The following is a 20,000-nucleotide window of genomic DNA, read 5'->3' as shown; positions in this document are numbered from 1 at the left end:
CCTGACACTGTTGTGTAGTAAGTAAGTCATCAAAACACTGCTTTTTGCTGAGCCACCTGACATTGTTGTGTAGTAAGTAAGTCATCAAAACCCTGCTTTTTGCTGAGCCACCTGACATTGTTGTGTAGTAAGTAAATCATCAAAACCCTGCTATTTGCTGAGCCACCTGACACTGTTGTCTAGTAAGTAAGTCATCAAAACACTGCTTTTTGCTGAGCCACCTGACATTGTTGTGTAGTAAGTAAGTCATCAAAACACTGCTTTTTGCTGAGCCACCTGACATTGTTGTGTAGTAAGTAAGTCATCAAAACACTGCTTTTTGCTGAGCCACCTGACATTGTTGTGTAGTAAGTAAGTCATCAAAACACTGCTTTTTGCTGAGCCACCTGACACTGTTGTGTAGTAAGTAAGTCATCAAAACACTGCTTTTTGCTGAGCCACCTGACACTGTTGTGTAGTAAGTAGGTCATCAAAACACTGTTGTGTAGTAAGTAAGTAAGTCATCAAAACACTGCTTTTTGCTGAGCCACCTGACATTGTTGTGTAGTAAGTAAGTCATCAAAACCCTGCTTTTTGCTGAGCCACCTGACACTGTTGTGTAGTAAGTAAGTCATCAAAACACTGCTTTTTGCTGAGCCACCTGACACTGTTGTGTAGTAAGTAAGTAAGTCATCAAAACACTGCTTTTTGCTGAGCCACCTGACATTGTTGTGTAGTAAGTAAGTCATCAAAACACTGCTTTTTGCTGAGCCACCTGACATTGTTGTGTAGTAAGTAAGTCATCAAAACACTGCTTTTTGCTGAGCCACCTGACATTGTTGTGTAGTAAGTAAGTCATCAAAACACTGCTTTTTGCTGAGCCACCTGACATTGTTGTGTAGTAAGTAAGTCATCAAAACACTGCTTTTTGCTGAGCCACCTGACATTGTTGTGTAGTAAGTAAGTCATCAAAACACTGCTTTTTGCTGAGCCACCTGACATTGTTGTGTAGTAAGTAAGTCATCAAAACACTGCTTTTTGCTGAGCCACCTGACATTGTTGTGTAGTAAGTAAGTCATCAAAACACTGCTTTTTGCTGAGCCACCTGACATTGTTGTGTAGTAAGTAAGTCATCAAAACACTGCTTTTTGCTGAGCCACCTGACATTGTTGTGTAGTAAGTAAGTCATCAAAACACTGCTTTTTGCTGAGCCACCTGACATTGTTGTGTAGTAAGTAAGTCATCAAAACACTGTTGTGTAGTAAGTAAGTAGGTCATCAAAACGCAGTGTTTTGATGACTTACTTACTACACAACAATGTCAGGTGGCTCAGCAAAAAGCAGGGTTTTGATGACTTACTTACTACACACGAATGTGACGAGTCTGTTTGATTTTCCATGAGCTTATTTTTTTGTGTACCTTGTAGTCAGCAATGTCAGCACATCTTTAACCATTTCAGCATCCCCCCCAAAAATATGTGGGGGTGTTTTCCCAAAACCCAAGATATCCTCAGTGAACACCATGACCACCATGACCACCATGAACACCATGACCACCATTGCACGTTGTTGGGCTGACGGTGAATTGACAAGGACTTTGGTGAACCTCTCATATATTGGGATTTGAGTTGATTCGTCTTGTTTGTTCTCACCTCCGTGTTCAGAGGACACGTCTGATCCAATTTATTATACCTGGTGTCGTAATGACGCTTAACACTTTTCACGACATATCAGGCACATTGGTTTTGTGCTCGAAGCGGGGACAAGGAATACATGTCAGGGTGGTAGCCATTTAGGCAGGTTACCTTAGTGTTCTTGGGCACAGGGACTATGGTTGTCTGCTTGAAAAATGTACAGTTGAAGTCGGAAGTTTACATACACTTAGGTTGGAGTCATTAAAACTTGGTTTTCAACCACTCCACATATTTCTTGTTAACAAACTTTAGTTTTGGCAAGTCGGTTAGGACATCTACTTTATGCATGACACAAGTAATTTTTCCAACAATTGTTTACAGACAGATTATTTCACTTATAATTCACTGTATCACAATTCCAGTAGGTCAGAAGTTTACATACACTAAGTTGACTGTGCCTTTAACCAGCTTGGAAAATTCCAGAAAATCATGTCATGGCTTTAGAAGCTTCTGATAGGCTAATTGACATCATTTGAGTCAATTGGAGGTGTACCTGTGGATGTATGTCAAGGCCTACCTTCAAACTCGGTGCCTCTTTGCTTGACATCATGGGAAAATCAAAAGAAATCAGCAAAGACCTCAGAAAAAATATTGTAGACCTCAACAAGTCTGGTTCATCCTTGGGAGCCATTTCCAAACGCCTGAAGGTACCACATTAATCTGTACAAACAATAGTACGCAAGTATAAACACCATGGGACCATGCAGCCGTCATACCGCTCAGGAAGGAGACGCGTTCTGTCTCCTAGAGATTAACGTACTTTGGTGCGAAAAGTGCAAATCAATCCCAAAACAACAGCAAAGGACCTTGTGAAGATGCTGGAGGAAACAGGTACAAAGCATCTATATCCACAGTAAAACGAGTCCTATATCGACATAACCTGAAAGGCCGCTCAGCAAGGCAGAAGCCACTGCTCCAAAACTGCCATAAAAAAGCCAGACTACGGTTTGCAACTGCACATGGGAACAAAGATCGTACTTTTTGTACGAAATGTCCTCTGGTCTGATGAAACAAAAATAGAACTGTTTGCCATAATGACCATTGTTTTTTTGGAGGAAAAAGGGGGACCCTTGCAAGCCGAAGAACACCATCCCAACTGTGAAGCACGGGGGTGGCAGCATCATGTGTGGGGGTGCTTTGCTGCAGGAGGGACTGGTGCACTTCACAAAATAGATGGCGTCATGAGGGAGGACAATTATGTGGATATATTGAAGCAACATCTCAAGACATCAGTCTCAGCAGTTAAATCTTGGTCGCAAATGGGTCTTCCAAATGGACAATGACCCCAATCATACTTCCAAAGTTGTGGCAAAATGGCTTAAAGACAACAAAGTCAAGGTATTGGAGTGGCCATCACAAAGCCCTGACCTCAACCTATAGAACATTTGTGGGCAGAACTGAAAAAGTGTGTGCGAAAAGGAGGCCTTCAAACCTGACTCAGTTACACCAGCTCTGTCAGGAGGAATGGGCCAGAATTCACCCAACTTATTGTGGGAAGCTTGTGGAAGGCTACCCGAAACATTTGATCCGAGTTAAACAATTTAAAGGCAATGCTACCAAATACTAATTGAGTGTATGTAAACTTCTGACCCACTGGGAATGTGATTAAATAAATAAAAGATTAAAAAAATCTCTCTACTATTATTTTCACATTTCACATTCTTAAAATAAAGTGGTGATCCTAACTGACCTAAGACAGGGTATTTTTTTAAAACTGAGTTTAAATGTATTTGGCTAAGGTGTATGTAAACTTCCGACATCAACTGTAGGTACTACAGACTCGGTCAGGGAGAGGTTCAAAATGTCAGTGAAGACACTTGCCAGTTGGTCCGCGTATGCTCTGAGTACACATCCCGGTAATCTGTCTGGCCCCGCGGTCTTGTGAATGTTGACCTGTTTAAAGGTCACACAGTCGTCTAAAACAGCTGGTGTTCTCATGCATGCTTCAGTGTTGCTTGCTTCGAAGGTAGCATAAAAGGCATTCTCCATTGTTTTTGATGGTAGGCCACTGTGGTAGTCCTACACAAATACCCAAAGTAGCCTAGTTGGCCACTGTTAAAACTGTAAGTTAACGTGGGTACATCCTCAATGTTCATAGTAAACGCACATTCAATTTTGCACTCAGCAGACCTGAAATCTGCTCAGTGACAAAATCAATTAGAGGGACCATGGATCATGACACAACGTCCACCATTTAGTGGCATTCTGAGGACATTCTAACGACACATTTTTGTTTGCAGGGACGTTCTCTTGGAACCATCAAGCAACGTCCAAGTGACCAATGAAATGAAAGTCCTGGGAACGTCCAACAAAGATCCGGATATTGTTCTGACATGGTGCTCAGTGACGTCCTGGTAACTTACAGGGAACTAAGGTCCCCCCCAGAAAACGTTCCCTGGGCACCATCATGCAACGTCCCCTTGACCATCACAAAGCATCCTGTTGTGGTCATTGAATGTCCCAGATAACGTCCTATCAGAACAAAATAGAAACCTTTTCATAACATTCCCTTATGGACATCAAAATACCTTACTATAACGTTATACTGCGACCAAACCGTGACCTGTACTGAACGTCCTATTATTTATGGTCCTGAGGTTAACGTTTAATGTTCCAAGTGTGGGATACCCTTAACGTCTCGCTGAAACCCTTAAAGGGACCTAATGGCAATGTCACTGAATGTCCTTAGGACGTCCACTGTTTGCTGGGATCCCAGTTGTAAACTGAACTGAGAGAGGAAGTGAAGCGAGAGCCATATCTCTGCCCAAAACCTGTCCACGTTAAGCAGATTCTTAATTATTAAGCAGGTGAGGTGTTTTTTCTAACGGGGCCAATGAGAGAGAGTCGAATTTAGATTCAAATGATTTGCTCTTTTGATACGTGAGGTTTGTTTTATCTAAAATTGAAAGTATAGGGTCTTCAGAAAGTATTCAGACCCATTTTCCACATTTTGTTACTTTACAGCCTTATTCTAAAATGTATTAATCTACACACAATACCCCATAATGACAAAGCGAAAACAGAGTTTTAGTATTCAGACCCTTTTGATATGAGTCTCGAAATTGAGCTCAGGTGCATCCTGTTTCCATTGATCATCCTTGAGATGTTTCTACAACTTGATCTGCGTCAATCTGTGGTAAATTCAATTGATTGAACATGATTTGGAAAGGCACACACCTGTCTATACAAGGTCCGACAGTTGACAGTGCATGTCAGAACAAAAACCAAGCCGTGTGGTCGAAGGACTTGTCCTTAGAGCTCCGAGACAGGATTGTGTTGAGGCACAAATCTGAGGAAGGGTACCAAAACATTTCTGCAGCATTGAAGGTCCCCAAGAACACACTGGCCTCCATCATTGTTAAATTGAAGAAGTTTGGAACCACAAGGACTCTTCCCATAGCTGGCCAACCGGCCAAACTGAACAGTCGGGGGAGAAGGGCCTTGGTCAGGGAGTTTTACCAAGAACCCGATGGTCACTCTGACAGAGCTCTAGAGTTCCTCTGTGGAGATGGGAGAATCTTCCAGAAGGACAACCATCTCTGTAGCACTCCACCAATCAGGCCTTTATTGTAGAGTGGCCAGACAGAAGCCACTCCTCAGTAAAAGACACTTGACAGCCCTCTCGGAGTTTGCCAAAAGGCACCTAAAGACTTTCAAACCATGGGAAATAAGATTATCTGGTCTGATGAAACCAAGATTGACATCTTTGTCCTGAATGCCAAGCGTCACGTCTGGAGGAAACCTGGCACCATCCCTACGGTGAAGCATGGTGGTGGCAGCATCATGCTGTGGGGATGTTTTTCAGTGGCAGGGACTGGCAGACTAATAAGGATTGAGGCAAAGATGAACAGAGCAAATTATCAGAGAGGTCCTTGATGAAAACCTGCTCCAGAGCACTCAGGACCGCAGACTCGGGTGTAGGTTCACCTTCCAACAGGACAACGACACTATGCACACATCCAAGACAATGCAGGAGTGGCTTTGGGACAAGTCCTTGAGTGGCCCAGCCAGAGCCCGGACTTGAACCTGATCACCTGATCATCAACCTGAACATCTCCAAAGAGACCTGAAAATATCTGTGCGGCAATGCTCCCCATCCAACCTGACAGAGCTTGAGAGGATCTGCAGAGAAGAATTTGGAGAAACTCCCCAAATACAGGTTTGTAGTGTCATTTCCAAGAAGACTGGATGCTGTCACTGCTGCCAAAGATGCTTGAAAAAATGTACTGCGCAAAGGGTCTGAATACTTATGGGAATCTGATATTTAATATTTTTATTTTGATAAATTAGCAAACATTTTTTTTTTAAATAACTGTTTTTGCTTTGTCATTATGGGGTATTGTGTGTAGATTGATGAAGACTGTAACATAACAAAATGTGGAGAAAGTCAAGGGTCTGAATACTTCCCAAAGGCACTGTATAAATCTGGGTATAAGCATGGGTGCATTTTGCATATATTATTGTCAGTTTAGGAACATGCAAGCTGACAGTTGATTTGTGTTCTTTGTGATTCACACATTTATTTTCTCTCCCTCACTTCCTCTCTCCTACATCTCCCCCTTCGTTCCTCATCTCTCTCTCCCTACCTCCCTCCATTCCCCTCTCCCTCCACCTCCCCCTCCCCCAACCCATCCAGGCCTGTAACCCTAAGTACCCTGACTACGACAAAACAGGCTCTATCTGTGTCAGCGAGCACATCGACAACACGCTGACACGCTACCGCTGGCTCGTCAGTGCCCCTGCTGGTCCGGATGGGGTCACTGCACCCATGAGAGAGGTGGACTTTGATACCTTCTTCACCTCCTCCAAGATGATCACCCTGGACTCTGTCTACTTCCAGGTGGGGAACCAACAAATGAATGTCCTTCAGCTAATCTTATCACTGAACTATACTGACTGAGGCAAGATTCAATCTCAGTTGTTTTGTTGTTGTTTTTTATTTTTTTTTTATTTTTTTTTATCTCAGGTGGGTTATAGTATAGAGCAGTGCATTAGACAGCCGACAATGTGCTATTTAAAGAGAGGATGAATTGACTGATTTCACCTCGGTTTTCCTCCTGATTAAGAAATGTGACTGGAGAGACGAGATTTGCGATTTGGAGGCGTGCTTTGATGTGGGTGTCTCCTTGTGTGTGTTTTCGCACGTAGGAAACTTTTGTACACACTGGCAAAAAAAGATACACAGTTACAGTCACTCGCCCATCTAGCAATTAGCTTCCGCCTGTGTGCGACCATGGCAAAGTTAGTTCGCTGCTGGATATATATATGGGGCTAGTTAGGGACCGTCAATAAATTGCACAATGTACATGCAAAAAAACAAAAAAAAAATATTAACGTTTTTCAATATTTGTATATTGTATATTTTACAATGTATAATTGGTTTAAGGCTTTTAAGTCATTGAAATTCTGAACTATTGAAATGTAAAAAATATTTTTCCAATATGCATTGTGTTATTCATTGACAGTCCCTAAGTAGCCCTATAGAGATATCCAACATCGAACTAAATATACCACGGTCAGTGTGCATTCCGAGAGAGAATTAAGAACAAACAAACACCCAGGTGTTAGCATTAGCCATTATCCTAAAACGAAACCATTAGCCTATCTAAAAACCCAAACCGATCGATTCCATAATTCTCCAAATTCTTGTTTTGTAAAATACCGATGTTAAAGTTCTCTCCGTTTACACTATTAGGGAGGCAGGTAGTTTAGCGGTTAGAGCGGCGACCCAGCAGCAGGAGGGTTGCCAGTTCGAATCCTGGGTCCGAAGGGGGGGGGAAATATGGTGGGAAGTGAGCTGACTGGCAATGCTAGTGCTGGGTGATATATCCAAAAATCCATACCATGATCAATTCACTGAATTCTCATCATAAAAATACATTTCCTTTGAAGTTTATGACATTAATGTGCACCATAAAAAATTACCTACAACTACTTACAATCAAATTTCAATCAAATTTATTTATAAAGCCCTTCTTACATCAGCTGATGCCACAAAGTGCTGTAAAGAAACCCAGCCTAAAACCCCAAACAGCAAGCAATGCAGGTGTAGAAGCACACTTTCAATTGTCCCATTATCAATAGCCCATGTTAGCAGACTTAATTCATTTCAAACTTTACATTGTGTCAAGTAAAGGCTGGTTATTGCTATTATCGTTATCAGTAAAATGTCCTCAATAAATGGTCAGTGTCGATAATTTTCGGTTTAGCGTCCCAGCTCTACTAGATGCCATTGCCTGCCTTTGTACCCTTTCACAAAGGCACTTAACCCCGCCCACAACAACAGCTCCCCAGGCACCCAGTGCGGTAGCCCCCCCGCACCTCTCCAAAACCTGAATGTGTGTGTGTGTCGTTCGGAGGGGTTGGGTTAAAAACTGAAGTTAAATTTAGGTTGGGACCTTGTGTCCAATTGACCTGTAAAGTGATCCTAATGCTAATCTACCGATGGCCACGTTTTATTTTGAAATTAAGTTCCTCTATAAAGGTTTTCCTGCCGTTTGTGGATATCATATTCATGGTAACACTGTGGATGACTGCTCTAGCGCTAATTACATTTAAATGGTGTCGGCTGTCTCGTGTGCTGCTCTTTAACGTGACTTGGGTTGAAACCCAGCTGTCTAGTGTGCTTCTCTTTAACGTGACTTGGGTTGAAACCCAGCTGTCTAGTGTGCTGCTCTTTAACGTGACTTGGGTTGAAACCCAGCTGTCTAGTGTGCTTCTCTTTAACGTGACTTGGGTTGAATCCCAGCTGTCTCGTGTGCTTCTCTTTAACGTGACTTGGGTTGAAACCCAGCTGTCTAGTGTGCTTCTCTTTAACGTGACTTGGGTTGAAACCCAGCTGTCTAGTGTGCTGCTCTTTAACGTGACTTGGGTTGAAACCCAGCTGTCTAGTGTGCTTCTCTTTAACGTGACTTGGGTTGAATCTCAGCTGTCTAGTGTGCTTCTCTTTAACGTGACTTGGGTTGAATCTCAGCTGTCTAATGTGCTTCTCTTTAACGTGACTTGGGTTGAATCCCAGCTGTCTAGTGTGCTTCTCTTTAATGTGACTTGGGTTGAATCCCAGCTGTCTAGTGTGCTTCTCTTTAATGTGACTTGGGTTGAATCTCAGTGTGCTGCTCTTTAACGTGACTTGGGTTGAATCCCAGCTGTCTAGTGTGCTTCTCTTTAACGTGACTTGGGTTGAAACCCAGCTGTCTCGTGTGCTGCTCTTTAACGTGACTTGGGTTGAATCCCAGCTGTCTAGTGTGCTTCTCTTTAACGTGACTTGGGTTGAATCTCAGCTGTCTAGTGTGCTTCTCTTTAACGTGACTTGGGTTGAATCTCAGCTGTCTAGTGTGCTTCTCTTTAATGTGACTTGGGTTGAATCTCAGTGTGCTGCTCTTTAACGTGACTTGGGTTGAATCCCAGCTGTCTAGTGTGCTGCTCTTTAACGTGACTTGGGTTGAAACCCAGCTGTCTAGTGTGCTGCTCTTTAACGTGACTTGGGTTGAAACCCAGCTGTCTCGTGTGCTGCTCTTTAACGTGACTTGGGTTGAAACCCAGCTGTCTAGTGTGCTGCTCTTTAACGTGACTTGGGTTGAATCCCAGCTGTCTAGTGTGCTTCTCTTTAACGTGACTTGGGTTGAATCCCAGCTGTCTAGTGTGCTTCTCTTTAACGTGACTTGGGTTGAATCCCAGCTGTCTAGTGTGCTGCTCTTTAACGTGACTTGGGTTGAATCTCAGCTGTCTAGTGTGCTTCTCTTTAACGTGACTTGGGTTGAATCCCAGCTGTCTAGTGTGCTTCTCTTTAACGTGACTTGGGTTGAATCCCAGCTGTCTAGTGTGCTTCTCTTTAACGTGACTTGGGTTGAATCCCAGCTGTCTAATGTGCTTCTCTTTAACGTGACTTGGGTTGAATCCCAGTGTGCTGCTCTTTAATGTGACTTGGGTTGAATCCCAGCTGTCTAATGTGCTTCTCTTTAACGTGACTTGGGTTGAATCTCAGTGTGCTGCTCTTTAACGTGACTTGGGTTGAATCCCAGTGTGCTGCTCTTTAACGTGACTTGGGTTGAATCTCAGTGTGCTTCTCTTTAACGTGACTTGGGTTGAATCTCAGTGTGCTTCTCTTTAACGTGACTTGGGTTGAATCTCAGTGTGCTGCTCTTTAACGTGACTTGGGTTGAATCCCAGTGTGCTGCTCTTTAACGTGACTTGGGTTGAATCCCAGTGTGCTGCTCTTTAACGTGACTTGGGTTGAATCCCAGTGTGCTGCTCTTTAACGTGACTTGGGTTGAATCTCAGTGTGCTTCTCTTTAACGTGACTTGGGTTGAATCTCAGTGTGCTGCTCTTTAACGTGACTTGGGTTGAATCCCAGTGTGCTGCTCTTTAACGTGACTTGGGTTGAATCCCAGTGTGCTGCTCTTTAACGTGACTTGGGTTGAATCCCAGTGTGCTGCTCTTTAACGTGACTTGGGTTGAATCCCAGTGTGCTGCTCTTTAACGTGACTTGGGTTGAATCTCAGTGTGCTTCTCTTTAACGTGACTTGGGTTGAATCCCAGTGTGCTTCTCTTTAACGTGACTTGGGTTGAATCCCAGTGTGCTTCTCTTTAACGTGACTTGGGTTGAATCTCAGTGTGCTGCTCTTTAACGTGACTTGGGTTGAATCCCAGTGTGCTGCTCTTTAACGTGACTTGGGTTGAATCCCAGTGTGCTGCTCTTTAACGTGACTTGGGTTGAATCTCAGTGTGCTTCTCTTTAACGTGACTTGGGTTGAATCTCAGTGTGCTTCTCTTTAACGTGACTTGGGTTGAATCCCAGTGTGCTGCTCTTTAACGTGACTTGGGTTGAATCCCAGTGTGCTGCTCTTTAACGTGACTTGGGTTGAATCTCAGTGTGCTTCTCTTTAACGTGACTTGGGTTGAATCTCAGTGTGCTTCTCTTTAACGTGACTTGGGTTAAATCTCAGTGTGCTGCTCTTTAACGTGACTTGGGTTGAAACCCAGCCTACGTGCCTTTTCAAATGTACGGATGTGTTCCTGAACCTGAAGGAAAAATGGGAATGCTTGAGTTGACTATAATGATGTGATTAGGGTTGAGCAGTATCCACATTTTCATATCGTCATACAATCCTTTTCTCATCCCGGGATTTACGGTATTACCGGTTTTGAACACACAAAAAAAAACGCTAAAATATCATTTGGGCGTCTATTACCAGGATGCCAATTCAATTAGCACAAGTAAGAGCACTAGGCTGCTAGTTAAATATTCGAAAGAGTGCAAACCAATTTTATTTGTTTTGCAAAGACAGGCAATCCAGCTCATAAATGTATACATATATATAGGTAGAAGCTACCGAAGGTCATTTTTGGTGAGTTTGGACATTTGCAAACGAATGTGAACGGGAGACATTGTGCAAATGGACAGCACTGGCTCTGGAACAGCGTGTGTACACCCTGTGTCTGTGTGGAGTCTGGAGGAAGAACAGCAGTGGCTCTGAAGCAGCATGTGTACACTCTGTGTCTGTGTGGAGTCTGGAGTCGCGAGGGCAACGGGCCTGCCTGCTCTGCTAATGAGAAGAGGGGGGAGGAGCAGACTGGCCGAGAACGGAGAGGAGAAAAAAAACACAAGGATATCAAGATGGCAGTAGCAGCTGCGCAAATAACTCATCCAAAGGGCTTTGCCTTTTCAAACACGGCAGAAAGCTAACACAATATCCCCCATCACCTTAATTCAGCCACTTATTTAGATAAATATCAAGTCACATTTAGGAGTCACGTTAACAAAAGAAAGAAAATATAGAAAATAATGCTGCGTTTTGTAAACGCAGATCTAAAAATGCTGTGTAATTTCTGCTCGGCGTCAGACTCGTGTTGTGCTTCAGTTGCACCTCTGCACTTGCATGAAAGTTCCGGAACGGGCATTACGTCAGTGGACAGCGCTCTGACGGATGTCTAGCTACTTTTCTTATGTACTTTTCTCAGTGCAGCCAGCCTACTTTTCCCCCTGGTAAAATGCCAGATTATCTTGTGAAAAACATTAGGAAATGTAGCTGGCAATATTCTTTCTATGATAAACAGAAATATGACGGCCGCGGATAGTTTTTGCTTTTTTCATTGTAAGCTCATTACTTGTGTGGCTGCCAGCCAAATAACATGGCACTTTCTGTTGTCGTCTGATGGAAATGAAGCTATTATCTGCTGAACGTGTGGCACTAATGTCTTTTCCATAAAGGAAAACTGCAGTTGCACGTCCCTGATTACTCTATTGAAGCAAACCAAAAAAAAAATGAACTTGAATTTCATTACAAAAGGCCTGTCAATACACAGCTGAACTCACCCGTTCCCCGTTTTCTCCAGTCGGGCTAATTACTAACAAACACGTGACTGGCTCAACGGTTCTGGAGGACTACGGTGAGCTTCGTAATGTCACCGGTGAAATGAAGAATGCAATCTGCTTCATCTCCTAAAGTATTGCACAAGTTGACTGTAGGTTATTTCATTCAAAAGTAGCTGCAAATATTTCATTAAATGTGTAGAAAAAAACGTAGTTAACGGTATTGAAACACCGTCCCGTGGCTATTTCCAAATACCCCAGTATACGTTATATACGGTATACCGCCCAAGCCTAGATGTGATGGAGTTGACTGTACTGATGTGATGGAGTTGACTGTACTGATGTGATGGAGTTGACTGTACTGATGTGATGGAGTTGACTGTACTGATGTGATGGAGTTGACTGTACTGATGTGATGGAGTTGACTGTATTGATGTGATTGAGTTGACTGTACTGATGTGATGGAGTTGACTGTACTGATGTGATGGAGTTGACTGTACTGATGTGATTGAGTTGACTGTACTGATGTGATTGAGTTGACTGTACTGATGTGATGGAGTTGACTGTATTGATATGATGGAGTTGACTGTACTGATGTGATGGAGTTGACTGTACTGATGTGATTGAGTTGACTGTACTGATGTGATGGAGTTGACTGTATTGATGTGATGGAGTTGACTGTACTGATGGAATGGAGTTGACTGTACTGATGTGATTGAGTTGACTGTACTGATGTGATTGAGTTGACTGTACTGATGGGATGGAGTTGACTGTACTGATGTGATGGAGTTGACTGTACTGATGTGATGGAGTTGACTGTACTGATGTGATGGAGTTGACTGTACTGATGTGATGGAGTTGACTGTATTGATGGGATTGAGTTGACTGTACTGATGTGATGGAGTTGACTGTATTGATGGAATTGAGTTGACTGTATTGATGTGATTGAGTTGACTGTACTGATGTGATTGAGTTGACTGTACTGATGTGATGGAGTTGACTGTATTGATGGAATTGAGTTGACTGTATTGATGGGATTGAGTTGACTGTACTGATGTGATGGAGTTGACTGTATTGATGGGATTGAGTTGACTGTACTGATGTGATGGAGTTGACTGTATTGATGGGATTGAGTTGACTGTACTGATGTGATTGAGTTGACTGTACTGATGTGATGGAGTTGACTGTATTGATGGAATTGAGTTGACTGTATTGATGGGATTGAGTTGACTGTACTGATGTGATGGAGTTGACTGTATTGATGGAATTGAGTTGACTGTACTGATGGGATGGAGTTGACTGTACCGATGGGATTGAGTTGACTGTACTGATGTGATTGAGTTGACTGTACTGATGTGATTGAGTTGACTGTACTGATGTGATGGAGTTGACTGTACTGATGGGATTGAGTTGACTGTATTGATGTGATGGAGTTGACTGTACTGATGTGATGGAGTTGACTGTACTGATGTGATAGAGTTGACTGTACTGATGTGATAGAGGTGACTGTACTGATGTGATGGAGTTGACTGTACTGATGTGATTGAGTTGACTGTACTGATGTGATGGAGTTAACAGTACTGATGTGAATGAGTTGACTGTAATGATGTGATTGAGTTGACTGTACTGATGTGATTGATTTGACTGTACTGATGTGCGGGAGTTGACTGTACTGATGGGATTGAGTTGACTGTACTGATGTGATGGAGTTGACTGTACTGATGTGATTGAGTTGACTGTATTGATGTGATTGAGTTGACTGTATTGATGTGATTGAGTTGACTGTACTGATGTGATTGAGTTGACTGTACTGATGTGATTGAGTTGACTGTACTGATGTGATTGAGTTGACTGTACTGATGTGATTGAGTTGACTGTATTGATGTGATTGAGTTGACTGTACTGATGTGATTGAGTTGACTGTACTGATGTGATTGAGTTGACTGTATTGATGTGATTGAGTTGACTGTACTGATGTGATTGAGTTGACTGTACTGATGTGATTGAGTTGACTGTACTGATGTGATGGAGTTGACTGTACTGATGTGATGGAGTTGACTGTACTGATGTGATGGAGTTGACTGTACTGATGTGATGGAGTTGACTGTACTGATGTGATTGAGTTGACTGTACTGATGTGATGGAGTTGACTGTACTGACTGATAATGCGTCTGTCTCTCCAGGCCGGATCCAGGGTGCAGTGTACTGCCAGGGCCGTCAACTCTAACAAAGACGAGGGACTGGAGCTCAGCAGTCCCATAGCTACTGTTAGTCTGGAGGAAGGTGAGGAGCTCAATCGATTAAATCAACATTTTTTTGGTCACATGCCTCATAAGCAACAGGTGTAGACTAACAGTGAAATGCTTCCTTATGGGTCCTTTTTTCCAACAATACAGAGTTAAAGATAATTGTAAAACCTATTGAAATAGTAAAACAAGGAGTGAATATAGAATAACAAGTAAAAAACAACATGGCAGGTACAGGGAGTACCAGCACCGAGTCGATGTGCAGGGAGGGGTACGAGGAAATGGAGGTAGCTATGTACATATAGGTAGGGATAAAGTGACTTAGCAACAGGATGGATATTCGTGTACCCAGCTCCACGATGGGGCTAGAGGAGGCTTAGCCCCCTCAGTTTAAACTTGTGCCCCCTCAGTTTAAACTTGTGACCCCTCAGTTTAAACTTGTAACCCCTCAGTTTAAACTTGTGACCCCTCAGTTTAAACTTGTGACCCCTCAGTTTAAACTTGTAACCCCTCAGTTTAAACTTGTGACCCCTCAGTTTAAACTTGTAACCCCTCAGTTTAAACTTGTGACCCCTCAGTTTAAACTTGTAACCCCTCAGTTTAAACTTGTAACCCCTCAGTTTAAACTTGTGCCCCCTCAGTTTAAACTTGTGACACCTCAGTTTTAATTATGTCCCTATATAAAAAATAGCAACAAAACAAAAGTTTGAATGATTGAGTCACAGGTGCAAAAAAAGGATCTGCATCTGTTCCGTGCCAGCACAATGACCGTGTACGCTGCGGTGTGAAGGGGGGCTATGGAAAGCGACTAGCTCAGTTATGTATGACTACTTTGGGTTTCCATTAAAAGTGGGGAAAAAACACTTCTCATCTCTGTGGGAAGTGAATAACATGATACGTCTCCTCCTGTAATATTTGATTTGGATTTATAAGGGTTAGGTCAAGTTAACCAGTCTGACCCAGTCCTGTGGAGAGCTCTACAGGAGTGTCTTCCCTATGATGGGGGGGTATGTGAGGTTTTCATCACAACATTGACTGACACTGAATTGATTATGACCGAGTTCTCTCTGGGGCTTGGAGAGGAGAGGGTATGCTCTGACCATTTCCCTGGGCTCGGAGAGAAAATGACTACACCGCGCTCTGCCCATTTCCCTGGGCTCGGAGAGAAAATGACTACACCGCGCTCTGCCCATTTCCCTGGGCTCGGAGAGAAAATGATTACACCGCTCTGACCATTTCCCTGGGCTCGGAGAGAAAATGATTACACCGCTCTGACCATTTCCCTGGGCTCGGAGAGAAAATGATTACACCGCTCTGACCATTTCCCTGGGCTCGGAGAGAAAATGACTACACCGCTCTGATCATTTCCCTGGGCTCGGAGAGAAAATGACTACACCGCTCTGATCATTTCCCTGGGCTCAGAGAGAAAATGACTACACCGCTCTGATCATTTCCCTGGGCTCGGAGAGAAAATGACTACACCGAAAAAAGAAAATCCTGGGTGGCACGAAAGTTGTCACTATTGGGGGGGGGTCTGGAGACAACCCCAGTGTCCACTGTGCATCATTGGGAGAGAAAGCTCCCTTGCCTGCTTCCACTGTGCATCGTTGGGAGAGAATGCTCCCTTGCCTGCTTCCACTGTGCATCGTTGGGAGAGAATGCTCCCTTGCCTGCTTCCACTGTGCATCGTTGGGAGAGAATGCTCCCTTGCCTGCTTCCACTGTGCATCGATGGGAGAGAATGCTCCCTTGCCTGCTTCAACAAAGCCCCATGTAGGGCCTGCTCCACATGTAGGGCCTGCTCCCCATGTAGGGCCTCCTCCCCATGTAGGGCCTGCTCCCCATGTAGGGCCTCCTCCCCATGTAGGGCCTGCTCCCCATGTAGGCCTTGCCATTCCTACTCTATTTAGCATGCCTTCTCAAACAGCTACAACTGTATATGCATTCACATATCCTCTCTTGAGTTGGGCTCAGGGATGGAACAACTGTTGAAGGTGTGTGTGTGTGTGTGTGTGTGCGTGTGCGTGTACGTGTGCGTGTGCGTGTGCGTGTGTGTGTGTGTGTGTGTGTGCGTGTGCGTGCGTGCGTGCGTGTGTAGTCTAAGTGTTGTTGTCCATTAGTGTACCCCAATTAGTGGATGGTTGGTAGGGGACAATTAGTAAAATAAGAAATATATATATATATGGGGGATTGGAATGATGCAGACAATAACATCACTAGAATCCAACAATCTATCTGTTGCTGGTAGCTGATCAGAAAACATGAATCAATTCTTAAATGAATTAAAAGGCCCATGCGGGGAAGCGTGTGCCCCTGCATCGCCAAAAGGTTAGTGGACAGTGTTTAGGGCCCTAAAGTGTTCACCTGCCTCGGGCCAAAATGCTATGATGCGCCAATCTGCATTCACCAAATTCACCATACCCGTGTTGGCCAATACTGTATGTCTCATGTACCCAGTGTTAGTTTGGTATGCGCCGTTCTGCCTCGCTGTCACGTGTCTTATTTGGGTAGTCTGTTTACTAAAGAGGGGAGGTTTACTGAACGGAAAGGGAAATACCCGTAAGGATTTCAGTTTTAAGTGGGAAATGACCTCTGCTACATCCTGACAACGTTTACGAGGTTACTGCTTATGTGTGAGGAACGTTTGTCAAGCATCATGTAAAATGTACCCTACATTATTCATCTCATGTGTCTACGTATATACTATACTCTATATCATCTACTGCATCTTTATGTAATGCATGTATCACTAGCCACTTTAACTATGCCACTTTGTTTACATACTCATCTCATATGTATATACTGTACTCAATACCATCTACTGTATCTTGCCTATGCCGCTCTGTACCATCACTCATTCATATATCTTTATGTACATATTCTTTATCCCCTTACACTTGTGTCTATAAGACAGTAGTTGTGGAATTGTTAGTTAGATTACTTGTTGGTTATTACTGCATTGTCGGAACTAGAAGCACAACCATTTCGCTACACTCGCATTAACATCTGCTAACCATGTGTATGTGACAAAAATAAAATTTGACCGGAATAAGGGGAGGGGCATAGAGGTGCCATAGTCATGTCTCTCTCTCTCCACTATTACAGACTCTCCCGCCAGTTCGTACACACTATTTGTTTTGTGTCAATTGTTATCTATGTCCCGTGAAAAATACAGTCAATAGTTTGGACACACCGACTCATTCCAGGGTTTTTCTTTATTTTTACTATTTTCTACATTGTAGAATAATAATAGTGAAGACATCAACACTATGAAATAACACATATTTAATCATGTAGTTAACAAAGTAGCCACCTGTAAGGGCGTTCGTCTGTAGGAGGAAGAGAAGCGGACCAAAGCGCAGCGTGGTGGTTATTCATGTTTTAATAAATCACTACACATGAACAAACTAACAAAAACAAGAAATGTGAAAACGCAAAACAGTCCTATCCTGTGACACCAAACACAGTGACCGGAACAATCACCCACAAACACAGTGAAACCCAGGCTACCTAAGTATGATTCTCAATCAGAGACAACTAATGACACCTGCCTCTGATTGAGAACCATACTAGGCCGAAAACATAGAAATGCCCCAAAACATAGAAAAACAAACATAGACTGCCCACCCAACTCACGCCCTGACCATACTAAATAAATACAAAACAGAAATAGAGGTCAGAACGTGACAGTACCCCCCCCCAAAGGTGCGGACTCCGGCCGCAAAACCTTGACCTATAGGGGAGGGTCTGGGTGGGCGTCTGTCCGCGGTGGCGGCTCTGGCGCGGGACGCGGACCCCACTTCACCATTGTCTTAGTCCGCCTTATTGTCCGCCTCCCTGGCTTACTCACCATGGCCACCCCTCTCAATGACCCCACTGGACAGAGGGGCTGCTCGGGACAGAGGGGCAGCTCGGGACAGAGGTGAAGCAGCTGCTCGGGACAGAGGGACAACTGCTCGGGACAGAGGGACAACTGCTCGGGACAGAGGGGCGATAGCAGCTCGGGACAGAGGGGCGATAGCTGCTCGGGACAGAGGGGCGGCAGCTGCTCGGGACAGAGGGGCAGCTGCTCGGGACAGAGGGGCAGCTGCTCGGGACAGAGGGACAGCTGCTCGGGACAGAGGGGCGGCAGCAGCTTGGGACAGAGGGGCGACAGCTGCTCTGGACAGAGGGGCAGCTGCTCGGGCGGCCCCTGGCTGACTGACGGCACTGGCGGCCCCTGGCTTACTGGCGACCCCTGGCTGACTGGCAGGACTGGCGGCCCCTGGCTTACTGGCGGCCCCTGGCTTACTGGCGGCACTGGCGGCCCCTGGCTGACTGGCGGCACTGGCGGCCCCTGGCTGACTGGCGGCACTGGCGGCCCCTGGCTGACTGGCGGCACTGGCGGCCCCTGGCTGACTGGCGGCACTGGCGGCCCCTGGCTGACTGGCGGCACTGGCGGCCCCTGGCAGACGGGCGGCACTGGCGGCTCCTGGCAGACGGGCGGCACTGGCGGCTCCTGGCAGACGGGCGGCACTGGCGGCGCTTGGCAGACGGACGGCGCTGGCGCCGCTGGGCAGACGGGAAGCTCCGGCAATGCTGGAGAAGAGGAAGGCCCTGGTAGCGCCGGACAGGCGGGAGGCTCCGGCAGCGGCGCCGGACAGGCGGGAGGCTCCGGCAGAGGCGCCGGACAGGCGGGAGGCTCCGGCAGAGGCGCCGGACAGGCGGGAGGCTCCGGCAGAGGCGCCGGACAGGCGGGAGGCTCCGGCAGCGGCGCCGGACAGGCGGGAGGCTCCGGCAGAGGCGCCGGACAGGCGGGAGGCTCCGGCAGAGGCGCCGGACAGGCGGGAGGCTCCGGCAGAGGCGCCGGACAGGCGGGAGGCTCCGGCAGAGGCGCCGGACAGGCGGGAAGCTCCGGCAATGCTGGAGAAGAGGAAGGCCCTGGTAGCGCCGGAGAGGCGGGAGACTCCGGCAGCGGCGCCGGACAGGCGGGAGGCTCCGGCAGCGGCGCCGGACAGGCGGGAGGCTCCGGCAGCGGCGCCGGACAGGCGGGAGGCTCCGGCAGAGGCGCCGGACAGGCGGGAGGCTCCGGCAGAGGCGCCGGACAGGCGGGAGGCTCCGGCAGCGGACAGGCGGGAGGCTCCGGCAGAGGCGCCGGACAGGCGGGAGGCTCCGGCAGCGCTGGACAGGAGGAAGCCCCTGTAAGGATGGGCCGGAGAGACAGCCTGGTACGGGGGGCTGCCACCGGAGGGCTGGTGCGTGGAGGTGGTGACGGATAGACCGGACTGTGAAGGCGTACTGGAGATCTTGAGAGCAGGGCTGGCACCAACCGCCCTGGCTGGATCTTCACCCTAGCCCGGCAGATGTGGGGAGCTGGGATGTAGCGCACCGGGCTAAGCACGCGTACTGGGGACACCGTGCGCACAACTGCATAACACAGTGCCTGACCAGCACCACGCCCGCCACAGTTAGCACTGCTAGGAGCACTGTAGTGCTGAGATGGCACAGGACGTGCAAGGCTAGGGAGATGCACAGGAGGCCTGGTGCGTGAGGCTGGCACAGTCTTCACCAGACCCCTCGCTCGTACCTCAGGATGAGTATGGAGAGCTGACCCCGGTGCCATTAAATCCCTGACACGCTCCGTCGGGCGAATGTCGTGCCTCATGCACCAAACCAGCAAGTCCCTCATATCACTCTCCTCCAATTTCCCCATTAACTCCTTCACAGTCTCTGCTTCGCTCACCTCCAACACCAGCTCTGGTTCTGAGCTCCTCCTTGGCTCCTCACGATA

The 20,000-nt window shown here is 46.0% G+C and overlaps 1 protein-coding gene across 1 annotated transcript in view; it reads left to right on the top strand.

Moving 5' to 3' along the window:
- Nucleotides 1-20,000, top strand: part of LOC110510271 (FRAS1-related extracellular matrix protein 2) — a 40,461-nt gene that overhangs the window by 14,555 nt on the left and 5,906 nt on the right. Inside the window, exons 9-10 of the mRNA XM_090226229.1 lie at nucleotides 6,309-6,512; nucleotides 14,169-14,268. Of these exons, the coding sequence (XP_090082355.1) occupies nucleotides 6,309-6,512; nucleotides 14,169-14,268 (304 nt within the window). The remainder of the gene's footprint in view (nucleotides 1-6,308; nucleotides 6,513-14,168; nucleotides 14,269-20,000) is intronic.

This window comes from Oncorhynchus mykiss, chromosome 29 (assembly GCF_057628025.1).
Source record: "Oncorhynchus mykiss isolate SJ-2025 chromosome 29, ASM5762802v1, whole genome shotgun sequence".
Lineage (NCBI taxonomy): Eukaryota > Metazoa > Chordata > Actinopteri > Salmoniformes > Salmonidae > Oncorhynchus > Oncorhynchus mykiss.
The sequence above is the reverse complement of the archived record's forward strand: the minus strand, read 5'-3'. Positions and strand labels throughout refer to the sequence as shown.